Here is a 22,896-nt window from a genome sequence, read left to right as displayed (position 1 = left end):
CCCACAGGCAAGGCTGAAAAGCCCTGTTATTGCTCAACAGGGCATTTCAGGGCATGATATGTCTGGAATAGGACACAAACCACCAACAAATATGCAATACCTGCTTGAAAAGCCATTTCCACCCAAAAGAAATAGATTTAGTGTAAAGTGCAGAATTACATCAAAGAACAGCATGAAAAGCTCATTTGTGTTACACTGATAATTAGCACATTCCTGCATCGGCGTGCCTGACAAACAACGTGCTCTGTCGTCCTTGTATTTCTTCAGCGGGATTTATTAGGTAGGTGATCCGATTCATAAGCTTTTAGTATTTTTTTGACCTCACAATAAATGACTTAGCGAGCAAATTCATAATGTCACACATACATTATTAACCAAAGGCCAAGCCACAGATGGAGCGACTTACACTCTGTGATTAATAGATGTAATGGTACTCAAATTCTCATGTATTACATGTTAAGACTCCTGGCGCAGTCTTCTAATGTAATGCCCCATCTGGCCCTGTTCCATGCATTTACACCAAAGAAAAGGCGATTGTGGGCTACAAAAATTGGTTCTGTGCCAGCCCCTCCAACAGGATTTTTTTTTAAATCTAGGATTTTATATTCCTCCCCTCAACATTTTTGAAAAACAACAGTCTAACTAGACTGATGCAAAATTAAACTAGATTGTTCCCATTATATAATAAAAAAGATTATTATATTAAAAATAAGCTTCACATCAAAGCCAGCATGTGATGGCATAAAGATGCTGAATTTTGTTTTCAAAACTAAGAGTAAGACTTGTAAAATTGATGCAGCATGTGTTAAAAAAATAAGCTGTGTTTCCATACAAGTTGCAAATTTTATTCATGCAAAAGAACATAATATCGCAAAAACAATGTGCAAATAAAGCCACTTTCCATCCCACGTGTTAAAAAAAACAGAAACTTCACTTCCAGAGAAATTGTAGCCACTGTGACTCTTTTATAAATAAATACTCATGGTTTAAAGCACACAGACAAAACACTGTAGTAAACTTGTCTCATGTCTGGGAGGGAAGCGCGTGTGCATAGCATTCTCTTCAGCACAGTTCAAGTTTGTAATCAACTTATTTACGCTTTGGATTTTCAGGAAACTGTTTTTTCAGGATGACCAGAGGAATATATCAGATGCGATGATGTTATTCCAATTATGAAAGAGTTATTCAGTCACATTACTTTTTTGATGCACATTTTATATTCCTAATAAATTCAATAGGAGTTTATTTGGTAAATGTGTTTCCATAATAGTTGATGCATCTAATAAAAAATGTATCCACCTCAAGCTAGCGAGAGTTTTCAATGCAAATTTCTGAGATTTTTTCCTGCATTTTGGTGTTTCCATCCAGCAGTTTTTATGCAATATCCCAAAATGTGCATAAAAACAAGTGGAAACCCAGCTTTAGTCAGTAATGTTGTTGTTCGTCTCTCAACGAAAACATTGGCCAGTTCTGAGAGTTTTTTTGCAGATCCAAGCTGAACACCAGCACTAATTTGGTAGAAAAGAGCTAAGAACTAGCTGTCAGAACTAACACGTTAATCACATTTAATTAAACAAGTTTAACGCATTACTTTTTCTAAATTGTGATTAACGGTTTTACCGTTAATACAGCATAAGCAATTGTTGGGAGTGCGGAACCCCTTGTAATGTGTCTGCCCAGAGTCATCACTGACACACAACAGTGCTTCCCTCTCAGTGATAAAATTAAGGAGAAAGGCCTCTTAGTGCTATTATTTGATGTGCAGAACAAGCCCAGATGGGACTTGTAATAGAAGTCAAGTATTTTCAGTACATTTTAATTACCATTGAAGCACGCCAAGTCTTTACTATAATGTCACTTTTCCTGTGGAGTTCAAAGCGGTGATGTATGCTGGTGTTGATGCTCTGATGCAAATCATGAATGCAGCTTCATGATTGCTGTAACAAAGCGGATAGTATTAAGAGACTTAACGCCCATTGCAATGAATACTAATCCTATGGGGATTAGTATTCATTGAGATATAGAAATAAACGCATTTACACAGTAGTTGCAAATGCATAAATAATGTTATGAGATTAATATTTTAAATGTAAAATTATGAATATAGAAATGTGAAATTAATGAAAATATGAATGAATACTCAACCTATGGGGACTAATTATTTCAATAAGTGAAATAAATGCATTTTGACAAGAAAATAAGAATATATGGTATAAAATGTCAGCATTTTAAGAATGTGCGATTAATTGGGAATAACGGGGAAAAAAATCAGCTATTATAATTTTGTATCGACTGACAGCTCTTGTAAGAACATGTATTTCGGACATACTTTCTTACCTCTTTTTTTTTTACTAATGTCACCTTGAGAAAGACATCATGAACAGATGTAAAGAGCAGAGTTGTGACAAAAAAAGAATAGAAGGGCAGCCCTTATGAAAACCTGTCTCTTTAATCGTGGGGCAAGCGTAATCAAAGCTGGCATCAGAGAGCTATAGGGCTTTGAACAGAAGGAGCAGTACCTGCAAAGCTCACCTCTACACACCATTTCACACACACCAAGGTACATTTCTCATATCACACACACACGATACTGTGTGAGAACAAGGAACCCTTCAACCGCACTTCCACCCTGTGACTCCATCTGGGTGATCTCATTTGTATTCATAGGCAATCGTACATAAAGTGTACAAGTACATTTTTGTATGATTAGGTAGACATTGAAATGTACATAATCAACATATTGACAGGATCTAAACATAAACACTTAAGTATTTTGTCACATTGTTTTGGTGTAATGTTAATGTGGATGAGGATGCAGCAGACCACCGGGATCTCCAAAGTTTGCTGGAAGTGTACAGCATCACTCCACTTCTATGATCAAGACACCTGAATCATCTCTATGACTTGCAGAAAGTGTGCTTGACTACAACTCGCATCTGTATATATGCCAAACTGTAATGCTCTTCTCCATGATTTGATCACTGTTTGAAATGATGGATTTACAAAATTCTGTTTATCATCAGCTTTCCTCATTTATTTTCAAATGGTTTGTGCCGGGCAAATAGCAAAGTTTTGTGAATAAAACGCAATCAATAATGAGCTTAATTTACATAGAAAGGAAGCTTGTTTGCACAGAAAGAAATGACAATTACTTAATTTAAATACTGCTTAAGATAGATCGCAGGTGGTTAGTAAACAAGACACAGGTTTTTGCACTAAAATACTATGCGCAATAGTGGTGCAAATGTTTAGTGAATTCCCCCCTTTGCTGTAAAGATGCTGTCAAGATGCTGATACTAAAGGTTTCGGTGTCTAACCAAGTGGCTGATCAAAAGCTTCCTGCACAAGACATCACTTGTCTTTTTGTGGTAGGAATAAGCGTAAGCATTGTTTGGGAGCAGCAGTGTGCAGACTTTCTGTCCAGGACTCTTTCCAAACATAAAAATGTACATGTGCTAGAATCACACTTTATGTATGAACACCTATGAATATCAATTAGATCACGTTGCCACATGCAATCTGAGATGTGATCTCTCTCTCTCATTAGTCCCTCTCAGCATACAGGGTGAAAACCTCTGCAAGAGCTTTTAATTAAGCATGATGTTATGTTGTCTAGAGGTCCGCAGAGCCTTGGGGCCAATTTGCCCTGAACGAGGAGTGTAGATTGGCAACCATCTCCCAACCTCTGTCTCTCACTATCTCACAGAGTTTCAATTTTTTTTTCAGATGAGCAATGTCAAAACTATGTCAGAGGGCTGAAAAAGATGCACGCAAGGTAATGAAGTCTGAATGACCAGGAGGAGTGATTGACAGGAGCATTGCTGAGGTGGGTTAAGGGGAGTGTGTGTTTACGTGTCTGTGTGTCTGTGGAGACAGGTGTCATTGTAGTCATCACTCACTTGGCCTCTAGAGTGAGAGCGATGATTCCAGCAGCCAGGGGAGCCGAGGCGGACGTGCCCGTGTGTGAGTCTGTACACTTCTTCCTCAGGTCTGTCGTCACCTACACACACATACGGGAGGTCAGCAGTTATTACATTTACCAGATTCCGTCATTTACTGATTTTTTAAAACATTGACGGATAATTAATAATACTGTATGTCGTTTTGACAAATTCAAAAAGAAACAAGAAACCAATTAAACCTAGCACATCAGTTTTTATTTTAACCATCTTTACATGGCTTCAGTCTCTCACTTTACGCTCTGTGTGTGTGAGAGAGTGCGCTCTCAGCCAAAAGACCACGAGAATAAACCAGTTTTCAATGCAAAAATGATGCAAAAGTAACAGAGGTTACTTTCCTTACAAGGTAATAATGTTACGTAACCGATTACTTTTGCTATCAGTAACACAACAATCAAAGGCATTTCTTTTAAAAGTGATTGTCCCCAACTCTATTATTAAATAGAACATGTTTCACCAGACTTGTGGATGGCAACAAATTCTTAAAATATAATGTGAACATTTTCAAAAAGTATGGGGTATGAACTTCTAGAATGTAGCACCAGTACTTACGGGGAAATGAAAACGACTATGACGAATACAAATTTACCAAGACAGAAATTTTACATCTCAGTCTGTCACATTTTGTCTAGTGTGACCTCTGGAGGTTAGATTGGTCAGCTATTAAAAGATTGTCTCTTTATTTGAACTGTCAAAGTTAGCGCATTGATGGATGCACTTCATGAAGGCTGAAGTGTGTACTTGCTGCGCCACCAAACAGAATTGCGAAAATAAAAAATGGTTTTCAAATTGCTTTTTCAAACACTCCTCCTGTCTGCCGGAGATGACACAAACAAATGGTCACACCCCAAAACCATTGTGCAGGCCAGCATTGATGTGTGAGGCCGGACCGGCCAATTAAAACAAACAGAGCAATATTTATAGCCCCTAAGAGACAAAGTGTTTAGTTTTCATTTGTACAAATGAACCTACAAATGGCTTATAGTTGTCTCTGGATAATAAGCTGAAGAAATTATTTTAACATAGAAAAGTTACACACTTCAGCTTTAAATGTTTAACGTATTATATATATATATTTTAACACTGTTAATGCATGTATTCAATTTGACATTATGTGGTGGAATTTAATAATCATTGAAGCTCAACTAGTAAAATATCATTAACTAACAAAACACTGTCTCTCAGGGTGTGTTCACACACTTCTAGCTCAGTTCTCTTGGTCCGGACCAAAAATGAAAATCATAAATTTAGTCCTGGTTCGTTTAGCGTTCACACTGGCATTTTAAACACCAAACCTAACGATACAAAACCAAAGGCATCAGGGAAAAGTCACGACCTGATTGGACAGCTTTTATGACGTATATGTTTTGACGGAACTTACCGAACATCCAAAACAAGGCTGGCGAAATGCGCTCGTTGGATGTATATATGGTGGTATTTTAACCAGCTGAGAACAAACGAAGAGTTAATAAAATGTGTGAAGGAGTCAAAACAGCGCCAGGAATTCAGGTGACAGCGTTCACACTTACAGAGCAATCGCAACAGAGTTCGTTTTAATTGAACCAAACCTGCCAAGTGTGAACACACCCTCAGTGGAGGACTAATTTGAGGTCAGTGTTTGCATTTCCAGTGCGTTTTGATGCAGTTTAAGAAAATAGAATCTTTTATTTATTTGATTTTTTTGTGCGAGTGAGATGAGTAAACAGCTCTGTTGCATAAATCTGTTAGGAGTTATGAGACACCAATTAACAAACCTAATAACAACATATCATTACAAATAGGACTATTATTTGTTTATGTAACCAAATGCGTTAACGCACCTGTCAGAGCTGAAGACAAGAATATGATTATGAAATGGAAGGAAAAAACCTGCTCCCTGTGTGATGAAATGTGTGTGTATGACAGCTCTGGAGACTTATAATAAGCTGGCACTGCCACATATGAGGGTTTGGGGTTTTAATCAGGGCATAGGAGATATGGGGACATGCCTGAGTGATTGACAATGATCAGGATGAAAAAAGGTCCAGCCCGAGGCAACAGAATTATCACAGCATTCACAGGAGAGTACCTGCCACACATACACTTTCTCTTTCACTATTTATTTTACTGTCCCTGTTATTTTGATATTAACACATACAGACATGTACACACAAACTACGATTCCACCCCACCCATGCCAGTGGGATTGCGTCCACTTTCAAATTGAATCTGTTATGCCTTTGTCATTCTAATGGAATGGGGGCCTCAAAAGAGGGAGAGGGGAGCTATCACAGTCAAACATGCAGGGAAAAATTCGACACCGTACAAATAAACACTCTGAAGCCATCCGAAACGTCTCCGATGAGCTTCACTGAGCTGGCAGAAATTGACCTGCCAGCAGAATGTGGAATCACATTCATTGGCATGAATGTCTCACAGAATCAATCAGAATTTGGATAGCTACCAACAGCACATTGTTTTCTTTATCACTAATCGCCGTCGCAGAATCTATGGCACTTGGCCTGGTTGCTAGGGTGGGTAGAGTCACACTGGATTAACCTTCTTGTGGTCGCTATAATGTGGTTCTTGCTTTTAGTGGGGCGCGTGGTGAATTGTGTGTGGATGCCAAGGAGAATAGCATGGGCCTCCACACACGCTACGTCTCCTCGGTAACGCACTCAACAAGCCATGTGATAAGATGCGCGGATTGATGGTCTCAGACACGGAGGCAACTGAGATTCGTCCTCCGCCACCCGGATTGAGGCGAGTCACCATGCCACCACGAGGACTTAGAGCACATTGGGAATTGGGCAATCCAAATTGGGGAGAAAAGGGGAGAAAATGTGTAGTCTGATTCACGAACAAATGACTCCTACAAGGTGGTTCTTTTAATGAATTGGTCAAAAAGACTCTAGACAGACTATTTCAAAAGGTTTTGAAATGTTTCATTCAACGAGACTGAATTACTTGCCCCATCTGTCTGAATGGTTACTTAATTAACATCTGTCTTACTCACTCATGTTTAAATGAATATGTTTAGTTAAAAATGCTGCAAGCAATTTTTTTATGGAATGTTCATAAGTTTGAAGTTCTGTGTCAAGTTTGGTGGATGTTAGGAGTTAGCCTTTATAATTAACAGTTTGTTGGCTTAGTTTTTATTTGGCCAGTGAGTTTTCTAAAGACCATGTAATTTCACTAGTCTCACAATCTTTTCTGATTTTGCTACTTGCAATATGACAAGACAGATTTTGTTTTAGTGCCCAGATATTTTATAGCACTAACTAAAACATAATTCTGTAGAAAACACTGCCACGGCGCAAAGAAATAGGACATATGTTCATGAAGTTCATGTCTTTTAGAACTTGTGAAGGGCACCTGAAACCTTCTTTGGCTTAATTAGCATGCCCTAATTAAAATAAAGGCTGAAAAGGCTGTCTAAACTTCAGCTAAGGGAGATAAAATGACGATATGTTACTGAGAAAGAGCAAAATGCTTTAAAAAAGATCCAAAGTATCTGCAATGCAGCATGTTTGGTATTCAAAAGTGCTATCTCTGTGTCTTTTGCTCTCTTTTACATGGTTTCTTTCTGTTTGTTTTCTCTCCTCTCTCTTGTTTTTTCAGTCACCGTTTCTGTACTCTCTGAGGAAATGAAGGAAACAGAGCAGATGTGTATGGCTTACAGCAGCACCTGCGATGGGGAAGTTTTCAGATGCTGCTCTAAAGTGAATTTTTTGCCTCCTGAGGGTGTGACGTTTACAGAACTCTTTTTTTTTATACAACCCACAGGATATCACAGCAGCAGATGTGGAAATTATTTCACTGGCTGACACTTCATCTTCACAGCGTGATGAACGGGGCAAAAATCCATCACTCACTTTCCCTATGTACTGTGGCACCGTCATTTAAACTATGCGGCATATTTGGCACACTGCCTGTTTGTTCTGACGTTTACAGTTCTGCTGACAACTGAAAAAAGCATTTTTGTGTGGTCAAAGGTTTGAAGGTCTGTCTGTGTGCTAACCCTTACGTGCAAAAGCTGCAAAGTTGAAATTTGAATTTCTTTTCATCTATTTGTAAGGCCTTTAATGAGACAAAGTTCCCTGCTGAAAAGACCAGCTTAGACCATCATGAATTTCCATCTCCAGCTAAATGTAGATCAGGGCGTTTTAACTACATTTTTTTTTTCTCTCGAGGTCCAGATTTTCCAGATGAAAACTTGAGGGAGGCCACACATTTTTTCAGAGTAATTATAAGATCTCAGCACTTTCATTATAATTCACACGGACATCAATTTACTTCTAAAGCAAAACTTAACATCCTAAATACAGTGTGCTTATTTAAATTAAAATAGCCATAAATAGGGATAGATGTAGAATAAACATGACCATTCTAAACTAACAAACAGGTTTTGACAATCTCTACTAAGAAATAACATTTATTTTAGGGATATTGTTTACAAATTAGGAGAACAAAAATGTATATTCTTCCTATTTCTCTATAATCTCATTGAGTAAGGAAAAATTAGCCTTTCTTTTTGCACACTGGTCGTTGTTACGCTCACCTCTTAGTGTTGTTAAATTTACTATTGGGTTTTGTGCAAAGAGCACTCTGATGTAAAAGGCAGCATAGCGATTTCATCAAACGTGAATAGGAGGGTTTGGATAAAAATGATTGATCAGCCATAATGTTGCTAGAGGCCGCTACTTGAAGAACCCTGATGTAGATTGGGACACTGGTCGAGCAAAGAGCCTTTGCTGGTTAAGTTATTTAAAAAGCTTGGTGGGCATTCCAGCACACCAATTCTGATTTTAGGACCAGCATCCGAAACCCAACACATATAAAGTGTGCTTGTGACCAGTGATGGTCTTTTCAATGGAGTTGAAGTATAGTGTTACTGATAATAAACAGGCTTTCGTAAGCATTTGCGTATTTGACTGTAAAATGTGTGCATGTGCGTATTTGACTGACAATAAACACTTACAAAGGTTTTGTGTAAGCATTTGCTTTTATGACCATAATATGTGTATTGTTTTTTTTAAGGTTTACACATGTGAACGAAACATGTGTATTTAATACATACAATCTGTTTCTCATTGAGGTTTCCACTGCTGTAGGTGGTGGCGAGGGTGGAGGAACAGGCTTCGCTGTACCAAGGGACGTTCCCGTACTGTGTGGTGCTGCTGATGGAAAGGGTGTAGATACTGTTGGTGTATCCATCACAGTTACAGCTGTCCCGCTCTCGCCCTCCGTTACCTGATGCCCACACGAAGATGGAGCCCAGCCCACCACGACCCTACAATGCAAATATATACACAGCTAGTCAAACACACTCTCTCATACTTTGTCAGTGCTGGTCACTATTTGCATAATCTCTTTTGATTTGACACAGAAGTGGAAACGTTTGAATATGCCGAAGTGTGAATGCAATTTTCTAGTTATGATTTTAAGGTTTTAAGAGAATAATGAAAAACTTTAAACCTTACATTTTGAGTGGGGAAAAAATTTCGACCGGATGCGCCACGTTGATGAGAGAGGTCAACAGAGAATGGCCTGATGGCCAGCTGACAGAAAGGCTAAGGTAACTCCGATAACTCAGTGATTTTGACCGGAAGCGTCACATTGATGAGAGAAGTCAACAGAGAATGGCCTGATGGCCAACTGACAGAAAGGCTACGGTAACTCAGATACACTCTGGTACAATTGTAGTGAGCAGAATAGCATCTCAGAATGCACAACACGTTGAACCTAAAGCAGATGGGCTACAACAGCAGAAGGACACATTGGGCACTTTACTAGGACCATAATGCTCCTAATAAAGTGCTGAGTGAGTGTATATGAATTATGAAAAGCACAGATATCATCTATCAATGTATATATGAATCAAACAAACATTTGTTTAGTGCCCATTATTGTCCATCCACTTGAAACTCATTTCACAAAATTTCAATTGACAAAGTGTATCATGGATATCATGATTAATGTAAAACCAATATTTTGACCTATGTAAGCTGCAATGTATTGCATTTAGTCTTTATTAAATTGGTTGGACAGCTGAAAGAGTGCTACTTTTCTTTTCTCATATATTAATCTTCTCTCTCTCTCTCTTTCTCTCTCTGCAAGGAAGTCTGCAAAATGTTGGCCTCCTTATGGTTAATATTCACAGCTGACTGACTTGAGATTATTGTGGCTATAAATAATTTGTTTGTTTGTTTGCATTGCAGCATTCTGGTTTTAAATATTCAGAGGCACAATTCTTGGAGTGATAAAACTGGACAGCAGAAGAAGAAAGCAAGTGTAAATCTTCCAGCCATGACACTGAGACTGATGTTTATGTGAAGTGTAATTTGTCAAGTAAATAACTTGAGGGATACATCGGTTTTAAATCCTGTACAAATGAACACCAGACAAACTCATTCCTGCACGCCAGTATAAAAGTAACATTATTCACAAAGCGGAAACGATTAAGGAAAGGATTCAATCTTTTTCTATGCTCCGACAAAAGCATGTCTGTTATTACCAAGGGCACGTTTGAAGTGAAATAGATGCAGAACTCGTGGCGGGCAGCCACCCTAAAAAGGTCAGATCCTTTGCCCTTCAAACACGACACGCTCTTTTCTCGCTATGCCAAATCTGATCATTTCTGCGAAAGCGTGATGTGAAAGCAGATGTTTGGATATAATTCCATTAAAGATATTTCACAAAATTGCTCATTGTGAATAATGCAAGCTTCCTAAATGGTTGTCAGAATGTGTCACCACGCTCCGACACAAAACATGGGCACAAAGGAGGGGTGCATGCACCGATGTTTGTTGATGGTGCATTGGAAATGGAAGGAGAGGGAATATTTTCAGCATATGGTTTGAAACACATAACAACACAAAAAATGCTGGAGCTGATAAATCTAAATGAAAGAGGAACAAACAGAATAATGAAAAAAAAAATAGGATGCAAATAGAAAAAGATGGAAAAGGGAACAAGCGATTGTAAAAGAGAAGCAAACTAATTTGAAGTTTGAGATGTGTGTGTGTGTGTGTGTGTGTGTGCACTGAAACTCAAGGTATGTACTGAAAAGGGACAGGGGTATGTGCACCACACAAGAAAATAAATTAGCATATCAATACAGTAGGAAACCGAAAACAAATGAAACCGAAAACAAAATCTCCCTCAAAGATCACAGAAAGCTGAGTCTTTGTCAAAGTGCACTAGAGCTCATCGCATCCAGCCTGGCTTCTCTTACCGAGGTGCTGATCAGAGCCTGCGACAGCTGTGACACATAGAGCTGACCTGAAATCTGCTCAGATGACCTGATAGGAAAGTTAGACTGACCTCGGTGACACCCTGTAGGAAAGCTTCTTTGGCCAGCTTGGCAGGGCCATCCACCGTCTTCCCGTCATCCTCTGGGCCCCAGCTGGCACTGTAAATGTGGATGTGCTGGGAGTTCAAGCTCAGGGACTGAGCTTCCACAACATCTGTAACTTCTCCATCCAGCATCCGCACACCTGCACAATAATGTTTCCAGAGAGATGAAACATAATAATAAGATGGTTTTGTAAATGTGATGAAGATTTGGAGAAAAAAAGAGAATGAAAAATGAATAAGGATTGAAAAAAACCAACAAATGAGAAATGAAATCCCAACAAGACCAAACTTTTTGTCCTCGCTGAACATGAAAATGCTGTGTGAAATGACAAAATTACAGTCAATAAGGACATATTTGCTGTTTAATACAAAGCTATGAGGAGCTTGGTTTTGAACCAATGAGATTTCACTGTGGGCGGAGCTATTCAGTGAAGCCGAACAGAAACAGAAACCAAGTGACTGACAAAGTGTTAAGCTGCTTGTCATAGTCAAGAATGGTCAGGACAAAAAAGAACAGGGAAGAGACGTGATTTATCTAATCTCTGATAAATCATCTAAGATTGTCTACTGTCCATCTAATGCATTTTGCACATAAAAATGGCAAAACTAGCATAAAATCTGTGATGTCAATCTGAATAGTTTGCTTTCCAGGAGTCAAGGGGCACCAGTCCACCTGGAAACAAAGTTTTTTGCTGGTTAAATGAGTGCTTTTGAGGAACAACTAATCATAATCACAGGATTTGCCAAATTTTGCCAGGTTGGTGGCATCGAATCTTTGAAAGGTACTATGAAAAAGTTTTGAGGCATAAATTTGTATTTATTTCCATTGCAGTTATGCAAAATTCTGAAACATTGTAGGGAATGTGTCAGAGGATGTTCTACAAATAATAATTATAATTATTGTTTTATTTTTATCCATCTGTAAATGGATTAATGGAAAGGAGGAGGTGAGAACTGGCTTGAGAATATAAATAATTTTAATACAAAACTTAAACAAAAAGTCAAACACACAAATGTGTCAGACAGCTGTTCGTAAATCTCTCTCTCTCTCACACTGCAGCTTCCAGTCTGCATTTATCCCTCTCTGAGGCTTTAACCTGATTAGGGGCTGGGTGTGCAGAATCACGACCCAGCCCCGCCCTCCACCCTGCCACACCATCATTAGATACTTTTGCATTATATTTGCATTAAAAGGAGAGTGTGTTCTTTTTCTTGCACACAGACATGCACACAAACAGATTTATATCTATAGTTGCCAAAAGGTGTCCAGTACCTATTTGAACATTTTGCAACCTAACTGAACTTTTTTGCCACCCTCGCTGAGCTGCCGTCCCAGGAAGCTGCATAGTTTATGTCATGGCTGGTTGCTTAACATTTTGGTCAGCCATTCTTTTCTTGTCTAAGTGGGCAGTTTGTGGCCAGAATGAGCTATAAAGTGGACGATATATTATGCCAAAAAACCTAAAGTCTGACTACACGTGACTAAGATGTATCCCTTGTTGATTTATTGTGTCGGGTCTGGTTAGAGCACGGTGTAAGATGAGAGAGAGCATCAAATAAAAAAGAATGATTCAGGGGTCATTTTTGTTTGATTAATAATAATCCTTTCAACAGGATTCACAGACTGTTCACCCACCCACACGACCCAGTGGCCAATTACTGAAGATCAGCAACATCTGCTGTCTCATCTTCTTTAGACAAACAAACACACACACACACACACACACACACACACACACACACACACACACACACACACACACACACACACACACACACACACACACAAAAAAAAACAGAAATCACAAAAAGGCTTACAGTCTTCCTTAATCACTCATCTACAAAAAGATAAAGCATTTCTCTGAATACGCTCCATTAAAATAAAAGATGTGGATTTATTATTTTTTTGTGGCTGCAGCCCTGAATGGATTCAATGTGACCAGAATTCAAAAGATATTTCAAAACCCACTGAGATAATTTGCCCTAATGGAAGTGTTTTATAATCGAAAGATAAAGTGTTTTAGATTAGTTCAAGGCTGAAAACATTGGTCATCAGATGCACGAACAACAGGAAATTACTGAATGGTTTAAGAGTTTTAATGTGTGTGTTTAATGAGTGACCACTTTGATTGATCTTATTACAATAAGCAAATTTCCAAAAGCCAATCAATGCATGCTAAATCCATCTGACTCTTCACTCACCTCCGATTTTGGCATTGTAGGCCACACCCACTCCGCAGACACCGTTATTTGCTGCTGCTGCAACCTCCCCAGCACAACGAGTCCCATGTCTACATGCAGACAAAAAGAGACAGAAAGAGAGATATTGGCTTGGCCCTATTCAGTTGGCTGATAAAAAGCTTTTGTGCACCAGTGAACAGTGTGTCGTTGCCCAATTCACATCCAGTTCACATTCACTTCAAACTCAATTCATATTCAGTGCACGTTCGTACAGTCTTGGGGTCGAGACACCAAGCTGTCGTGACAATGGAGGGGCAGCTCTCACCGCAATCAAATACAGATGCAGGATCTTTATCCTTCAATTAAAATTGAAGTAGGGCCTTGCAGTCAACAACAATATATAATTAAACTACCAAGAATAATACATTCTTGCAGATTAGGGTTGTGGCTTGTGCCTATGCACGTTCCTACGGTACTGCAGACAGATCTCAATGGCTCTGTGGTCGGGACGAATGTCACTGTCTAATGAAAAGCTGGCTCTGGGTTTTGTATATGCAACGCAAGAGCTATTCTCTCCATTCAGCTACATCTAACTGGAACTCATTTTTTCCTCAAGACAAAGCCAAAAAAAGGATAGGGACCCCAGAAGAGGACTGGAGAGCCCATTAAACCACAGATGTGTTGAGGTAGTGGCCTCTCTACACAGAACCTTCATTACATCTGACTTTTTACCAATTAAACTGAAGCACATGTGAAGATGGCACATCAAATAAACTTCATCCATTTTGCAGAAATGGATAAGCTTTTTAAGCTCTCATTCTAAGGCAGGGGTGTCCAAACTACGGCCCGCGGCTATCTGCAGCCCGCCGACTGCTCTGATTCAGTCTGCGAGAGATTTTGGAAAAAGAAAATAATTTTCCACGCAATTGAGGAATTATATGAAATTCGTATTTTGAACACAGGGTGTCGATACCACCTACAGCCACATTTCACAGCTCATTTGTCTCCACAAGTGCGTTCTCTAGTGCATCACCAGCACCATCCATTGGAAGAGTTCAACAGAAGTTTTGATTCCTTCAGATATCCACGGATGAAACGGCATGCAAAAAAGAATGATACATTTGCTATAGGACTGGTATTGGGTTAGATCATTTGCTCATGTACTCATTCACGATAAAATATCCCGATACCACGCAATGGTTTGTTTTGATGTTTCAGAAATAATTCACAGACCTCCCAGCGCCATTTGAGAGTAAGTACATAAGCGAGGGCGCTCAAAACACTTGCACATCTCTACTTGTACTGTGTGCGCTCAGCTCGCACTTGCGTATCAACCAAATAAAGGGAGCGCAATCATTTTTATCAAATTAAAATCTTATTTGTAATGCAAGTAACAACAGAACAGAATTACTAATAAATAAAGAGTAATTTCTTGAGTCATGTCATAACAGGTAAATGGAACATATTCTGATTATTGTTATGCATCACATATTCAAACATATAGTATGTGATAGTGTGTAATGTTACTCTTAAAGTAGAATTTTAAGAACTATATCAGATGGTATAAATACAAAAACAGAAATCAGGGCCAATGTTTGCCAACCACATTTGTAACTGTAGGACATTTTTTTTTTCACTTTTGGGGGCATTTTTGCCCAGAGCCCTCCTTATTCTCTGACCCTGCATCACTGTTCCATTTAGTGTTGTCAAAAATACCGGTACCAAGAATTTTTTTACGATACCAGAATTTCTGAAGGTACCAGAGTACCGAGTAACGCGTCTACCCAGTTCCCAATCAGAGTCGGGAACTTTCGAACGCTCACAACAAGCAAAAGATGATGACAAGCAAAGCTGCTGCAGCGGAGTCTCAACTTAATCTTGTCGAAAAGAAAAGTGGAAAAAGCCAGGTTTGGAAATTCTTTGGATTTGAGGCTGATGAAAAGGGAAACATCATAGATCAGCAAAAACCTATTTGTAAACGCTGCTTTCACAATTTTCTGACGAAAGGAGGAAACACATCAAACTTAATAAAGCACCTGAAAGACAGACACCAGGATTTATTCAAGCAAATAAAGCAGGTGAGTTTAAAAGCATATTATCATTTGGATTAGGGCTGAAACGTATAGTCAACATTATCGACAACGTCGAAAATAAAAGATTGTCGAGAACATTTTTTGTTGTCTAATAGTCGTTTGATCTCATTTAACGGAACATGAAATCACATTAAACTGTAATGATGAAGCGTGAGAGCAGCACTGCAGTTCGGAGGAGAAGAATTACACAGATCAGTCCAGATGCATTTCTCTGTGTGGTAAGCGCCTCTTCAATGAGTTGAATGTCCCGATCTAAGGGGGAGAGATTGAAACTGCACCTGGCTGAGAGAGACTCTGCCTCGTCGACACTCATCCCTCGAGTCCGGACGCTTAATGCAGCTAGATTAGAACGTGATGGCTCGCGACTTATTTAATCATAATATATGTCACTGTGCATTTCTTATCGTGAAGAAAATTGGCAATATGCAGCTTTATTAATATGAAAGCACTTTGCACATTAGTTTGGAAATAGTTTTTTATTCATTCTATTGTATTCTTGTTTATTTATTTTTTTTAGTACTTGGTAAAGACTTATATAAGATTTGCTTCAACTTTTACTTTAAGTGTTCAAAAATACTTTTAAGCATACATTGTACAGTTTTGTTATAATTCAAAAATAATATATTTAACTTGAAGTGTTGCTCAATGGTATATTTTTGTTCTTAGTTCAGCTGTTAATTTGTTAACTTTGTTAATAAAACAGTGTTGTTCAGTAACCTGTGTTTGTGGTTTGCTGTGGTACCGAAAATGATATTGTGTACTGTGAAATTTCACTGGTATTGGTACCGACTACTGAAATTTTGGTACCGTGACAACACTAGTTCCATTACAAGCTAAATATCCTTTATTAAAACAAAATGTGATTAAAACTTAAATAATATTATTCATATAATTTAACGATGATGCAACAGTGGCATCTATCTTTTTTTATTATTATTATTACACCGGTGTGGCCCGTTACAGCTTTTTTTTTTTGCATCTGGGCCCCAGTAGATAAGTAAATACACACCAATATTTCCTATGGATCTACAGAAAGTAAAAAAATATGTACAGTATTTAAAGTAGGGATGGCAGAAGAATCCAAGTACTCAAGTACAAGGAATTGATCATGAAAATATATTCATTGCAAACCATTTTTAGTATGACACAGCGTCAATAAAAATAACAAAACACACAGTGAGATGCAATAAAATGGTAAAACACGTCCGTCTGATGCATGTATACATAGACCAACAATTATACAAAATGTACAAACTGAACTTGTTCACACTTCCCAATGGGTTGATTTATCTGTCAAGTACACTATTACTCAAAATGATCAAAATGCACATCCCTAATTTAAAGTAACAGTTTACCCAAACAATTATGTTATTATCATTATGATTCTTTTCATTCATGCATTGCAAAATCTTTCACAAATGTTAAGACTTCTCTATTATATCCAAAAAAAGAAGTTTGCAATTCACACCAGCTCCAAAACAGCAACCATGAATGTCCAATCAGACTGATCGCACTGTAAATTCAGCAACAGTAGGTCGAATGTTTTTCCAGCTGAAATCGGTCTGTGCTTAGCGAAATTTGAACCAGTACCGCAAGTGGCCAAAGCTGGATGTGAGTCCCATTTTTCAGGTAAAATGTCCATAAATTGGCACCAAAAATGAGTTGTATTTGTAGTTGTAAATAATGCCAGTCAACAGGAATGCATATTTTATTATCCATATGGCCAAACCCCAACCCTATCAATGATTTAAATGACTTTCTGGTTTCCATGGGACCAGAACCTGTGTCTCTGAGGATGCTCTGAGGATCAGTAGTGCCGCAGGAAAAGGTAAACACATTTGACATGATGCAAATATGTCTGATGGGAGATGGCGCTTGCCAGTAACTCAGCAAAATGGGGTCGATGTGGGTACCAGAACATTAGGTAGCAACATGTCAAATTCCCATGACCATGTTGGTCTGTACGACTTGTGCACTAAAGATAAATAGCTTTGTGTGAGAAGGGAACCAAAATTTCAGTTATTATTAGCTGATACACTTCGCTTTGCACAACATGTGGGTGAGGAAATGGCAGACTTTAATGTTTGGCTGAAATATCTCTTTAAATCATGTGGGCAACAATAGCTTCTGATTAAAGCTTTGGAGGTATTGTATTTAATCAAATCAATAATTTCTGAGAAAGCTGTCCGTGTATGCTGAAAGAAAACTCTCGACAGACCATTATGTTGGTTGATAAGTTCCATTTCTGATTATTTGACGAACAAACACTCTTGCCCTTCCGCTGGAACCTGCTGTGTACCAGTAATTCAAAACGCACCGCAATTGAGTCTGAATTTATTTCTCTCCACAGTTTTTCCTACAGGGTGTATGGAATTACATACCTTTAGGGTGAAATTCTTTAAAGAAGAGAAATGCGTGTCTATCATTCTGATGCATTAATCAGGGTCTATTTCTCTCAAGCTTTGAATGAGATTAAAGCTTTTTTTGTGTTAACAAGCACATTCGCCAGTTAGTCTGCCAGGTAGGTGATCCAATTTATCCTTTCCTTGCAGTAAACATCATTAAACCAATGCAACTACACATTTATTAGAGTTAAAATGTATGAATTGCAACAAAATCATTTCACGCTGAGGATGTAAACCCATCATTTGCAATAAAACATCATTTTCATTGTTTTGTTCTTCCATTTTTACGAGGTGACAGTTATTATGATAAATGGTCGATATTTGGAAACAACTCATGAATAAACAATACAGTTTTTATACAGTATATTGTTCTTTGGATTAAATATATTTTAGCTGTGGTGCCCAGGGGAATGAATTTAGAGACAAAACATTATTGTATGGGAAAAATATATGCAGTTAAAGTGACTGATTCTTACATTTAGCTTAAGTCATACGAGTCATATGGGTTTGAAACAACATAAGGTAAATGACAACAGAATTTTAATTTATGGGTGGATTTTGGAAAACATTTTATTGGAAGGTGGACATTTATTCTAGATCACCAAAGTGACTCATTAGTTTGAGTGTATGTCTATATTAAAACTGTTCTTTGAAAAGCACTCTCGAAGAGGTCTGATGCATAATGCTTCTATTTGCATATTCCCGTCCCGAACTTTGAAAGACACCCACAAGCAATCAGAAAGACAGATCAGTGGCCATCTCCTGAACTCAAGGGCTTAATGGGTATCATTATGGAGTCTTGGCACTGTCAAGGCTAAGGTCCGTTCTTTTACACAGTAAGTTTTAATAGAAGCTACTGAATGAGACTGCTACCTTGCTTTCCAAACATAAACAGTACCTCTGACAATAAAGGAAAAAAGAAAGGCCACTCATTCTGAAGGCATGAAACCCATCAAGGTCGATCCAATGGCAGCCATTCGAGTATAAAAGCTGTCAAACTATCATTTACTCCAGTGTGGACAGCACAGCCTGTGCCTGTCAGTTCTGAAAAGTAAGTGTTTGTTGTTTAAAATATGTGGGAATGCAAGCCCGGTGGCTCCAATTGCTGGCACCTAGAGCCATTCAGCCACAATAGAAATGAATGGTGACTCAGTCCTGCACATTACTCTGCAGCTGAATGCACATCTGAATCCAGCAGCAATCCACGTGTCTTGTTTCACAATCAGATTTTACTTATTCGACACCTTGTGACCAGATACATTTTTTTAGGCTTTATCAAGTGCAACCTTTTTTCAAATGATTAGAGCTCCCACCAAGTAGAGAATGCTTTTTCTACAGAGTCGCTGTGTTCACTTAATTTACCTTTCACAGCTCGGCGAGGTGCAAAAGCACTGATTCTGGTATCTGTGGTCTCTATATTTTTTAAAGTGCCATGAGTCATAATAAAGCTGACAAGCCATTGCACTTGAAAACAACCTCAAAAACTCATGCCAAGATGATGGCTTGTTGGAAAGGTATTGAAGTGTGCTGACAGGTGATGCAATAACTTGCATCCTTGTCTATTTACTTAAATAAAACTGCAGTAAAGATGCTTCAACCATAAACACGTAAAGGGACGGAGGTGGCAACATGTTAAATGCTTGGCTGCAAATCAATGTCAAACAGACCTGACACTATGAATGGCCTATATTCATAACGTTTCTTTAAAGGGATAGTTCACCCAAAAATGTAAATTTAAGGACATTCACATCAATAGACAGAATATCCCGGAGGCAGATTGAATGGATATAGTTAATTAGAAATAAGCCATTTTACACTGTGTCAGGCAGTATGAAGTGACAGCCCTGCTGGGAAATCTGTGAAGTACTTTGCTCAAGGGAGCAATGGTAAAAGAGCTGGAGCGTATCTGCCTCCAGCTGATGGTTTGCCTCTCCCTGTCAACTGCTTTTGAATCAACCTTCGTCACGATGAACTTAAAGGCAAAAGTGGCCCAGAAAATAGTTTTCAGATGCATCTGCTCACATCTAAGAAGGATAAACAGCATGGTGGACTGGATTACTATCTCTCTACTTCTCTCCCTGTCTGACATCTACTCTAGGTGAAAAATGACCAGCAATCTCTTCTAAACTTCCCTGTGGAGAAAACCACGATCAGTCTAAGCCCACTGGGGAGAAGCAGAGTAAAGAGTGAAAATTAGCTGAAGTCCAGGTTCTCTTCTTCCATCACTGTCAGTAAGCATTGGGGAAGCCTCAGAACTTTGAAAGTGTGGCATGCCAAGCTACTCATATTTTAAAGATGAATAATTACTTTGATAATTATTTTGAGTGAAGTGAAAATAATCTGAAGTTTAGTAAACCCAGCCTAATTCTTTAAGAGTCCATGGGAAACCACATGATGCAGAATGTGATTGAATTTTAAGCAAGCATATTTGGGGCTGGCTGCCAATTTGGATTTTGGATTTTACCAAAATATTCAAAGGTAAATTACTTTAAACATAGTGTGAAATCAGTAGAGGTTTTTTCTTTGTTTTGTTGTTGCTATAAATGTTCGGTGTATTCAAGTTTCTATTGTCTTAAAGAAGTTGTTAACTTACATTACGTTATGTTTAGTTTGCAAATCTACGGTATATTAAACGTTTGTCTGCATGAGGCTGATTAGATGTGTACATCTTCACAGTCGAACGAACACAAACTGCTCATTTTTTCACCAGACAGATACTCTTCATCTTCAACCACTGCTCAGGGCCTTCAACTACGACTCCTCCTAACATTTTCTGAGTGTTGTTTTATATTCAGCTTCATCAATTGCATCTACAGCTTTAGCGTTCAGTTAGAGTTTGAGACGACATGAATAAATACATACATCAATATCATGTGAAGTGTAAATTTCGGTCTCTGTAATGAGTTTCACTGTTGTGGTTGTCAATGACTATAATTAATATTCTGTATGTGGCGCTTACATCATACTTTTTTCATGGGAAAATGTTGTGCTTTCTAATTGTTGGGCAGTGGTGAAGAATTCCCGCTGAATTTTTACCGGAGAGACCATTAATCTTCAACTGCTGCTCAGGCGTCACTCACGCAGCAGAAACTCAGGTAATTCCAAGTAAATCACTTTTCTACATGTTTCCATGCAAATGTCTCATTGAACCCCTTCGTCTTAAAGTGAAACCAGCTTACATTAGCTGAGTGTTGGTTTATGTTCACTTTTCATCTTAATCAAATTATTTTATTAGTTCACCCAAAGATGCCAATTTTCTTGTCATTTGGCCTTCTCACCTCTTATGGCTTCTCAAACTCGTATGACTTTCTGTCTTCTGTGGAACACAAACCAAAGTTTCCACTCAAGTCATATGGATTACATTGATGCTGCCTTTATGGATCTTGAATGTTTTTAACCTCACCGACTTCCATTATGTGGACAAACACACATCATATATCCATCAGAAATCTTTGTTTGTGTTCCCCTGAAGAAAGTCAAATGAGTTTGAGATGGAATTATCATTTTTGGTTTTCCTCAAGGAGACACCCTGATATCAACATGTAAGTTGGTTTGTAAGAAAGTGTCACATTATAAGTATAATACTGTTGCAATATGTAGCAGGGTTGCAGTGGATGAAAATTGTCTCGTCATGAATCTAAAATGTAAACTAGCCATACATGTTGCTTATGTCCGTTACAATTATACTATTTATATTTTGTTCTAACAAGATAGGGTCATATAATTATAGTCCTGGCAGGTCTACAACTATAAACCTTAAATGTATTAGCTGGCGTGGCACAGTATTTTAAGTAAACATGTTTGAATGGAAGCTCATTAATTTGGCCATAGCCAGCTATGTTCTTTAGGTAACATTGCCTACATTTCCTAGTGGAATTTGTTTAAAAAGTGGGATGCAAATATTATGCACTATATTTTTAAGCAAATCCAGCAAATTTTTTTCAGTTTACGCCTTTTCTGATACATTTTTTTTTTTACCATTTAATTTAATTGCACCATCTGAAAGAACATTTTGCTAAAATAAAACATATTAACCAACCCACTCTCATGACAAGTCATATTAATTAGTGTGAGATGGCAAAATTGTAAGAAATTGTACAGTTGGCTCGAGGAAAAAATAAAACAATTCATGATATTTCCAATGTTTAATCCCAAACTCAAACCTAACCAAACCATGAAGTCTAACCCCTTACCCAAACCCTAAACTTAACCATGTGGAATGAGTAAATTTCTTCACTGACATTTCCTTTCCTAAAATAAAGTGTTGGATATGATGCTAGCTTAAATCTGAATTTTCACTAGCCAAAGTCCCCCGCCTCACAAAGACTGATAAAGATAACTGGAGACTGTAATTGCATTGCATTTTATTTGAACAATAATTATATTCGTTTAGCAGGACACAGGACTAATGATCAAAGTCATCTTTAGAGTAAGTTATGAGAGGCAGATTTAGCACTTATAAGGCGCTGAACACAAGATGAATACAATTCAATTTTCTTCGGCTCCGAGTAGCCCAACATTCACAGAATTTTCAATGCAGGAAAATCCTTGAAAATGTCACCCGCCAAAGTGGATATTAAAAGTGACAGAGCTACCCGCCACTGCCGACTTTTACCCGCATTTGGCGGGTGTTATTTTCAAACCCTGATTACAATGTAATGTAAAAACAGCAATGTAGCATTTTGTCAAACTACACCACTCCTAGCTTTTAAAAAATGTAAAAACCAGCTGAGCTACTGTCATGCTAATCAAATTTACAGTCACTACTTTTAGTTAGTCACTCTCTAAAACTTCAGAAACCAGAGGCGGAATGGATACATGTTCTAATTCCGTCCGTCTCTTTGTTTTCAGTCCTCTATTTGCCCTGTTTTATGTTCCCTTCAATTCCCTGATTCATGCATTTACAATTCCCTTGCTCAG

The 22,896-nt window shown here is 38.2% G+C and overlaps 1 protein-coding gene across 2 annotated transcripts in view; it reads right to left on the bottom strand.

The window, feature by feature from the left end:
* LOC127638592 (furin-like) overlaps positions 1-22,896 on the bottom strand; it is a 125,649-nt gene that overhangs the window by 10,597 nt on the left and 92,156 nt on the right. For both annotated transcript variants that reach the window (XM_052120172.1, XM_052120171.1), the window contains exons 7-10: positions 13,500-13,588; positions 11,265-11,437; positions 9,019-9,231; positions 3,900-4,000 (exon numbers count right to left, since the gene is read on the bottom strand). In XM_052120172.1, the coding sequence (XP_051976132.1) occupies positions 3,900-4,000; positions 9,019-9,231; positions 11,265-11,437; positions 13,500-13,588 (576 nt within the window). The remainder of the gene's footprint in view (positions 1-3,899; positions 4,001-9,018; positions 9,232-11,264; positions 11,438-13,499; positions 13,589-22,896) is intronic.

The sequence above is a fragment of the Xyrauchen texanus genome, chromosome 46 (genome assembly GCF_025860055.1).
Source record: "Xyrauchen texanus isolate HMW12.3.18 chromosome 46, RBS_HiC_50CHRs, whole genome shotgun sequence".
NCBI classification, from domain to species: domain Eukaryota; kingdom Metazoa; phylum Chordata; class Actinopteri; order Cypriniformes; family Catostomidae; genus Xyrauchen; species Xyrauchen texanus.
Note: the sequence above shows the minus strand (reverse complement) of the source record. Positions and strands in the feature narration are given on the sequence as shown.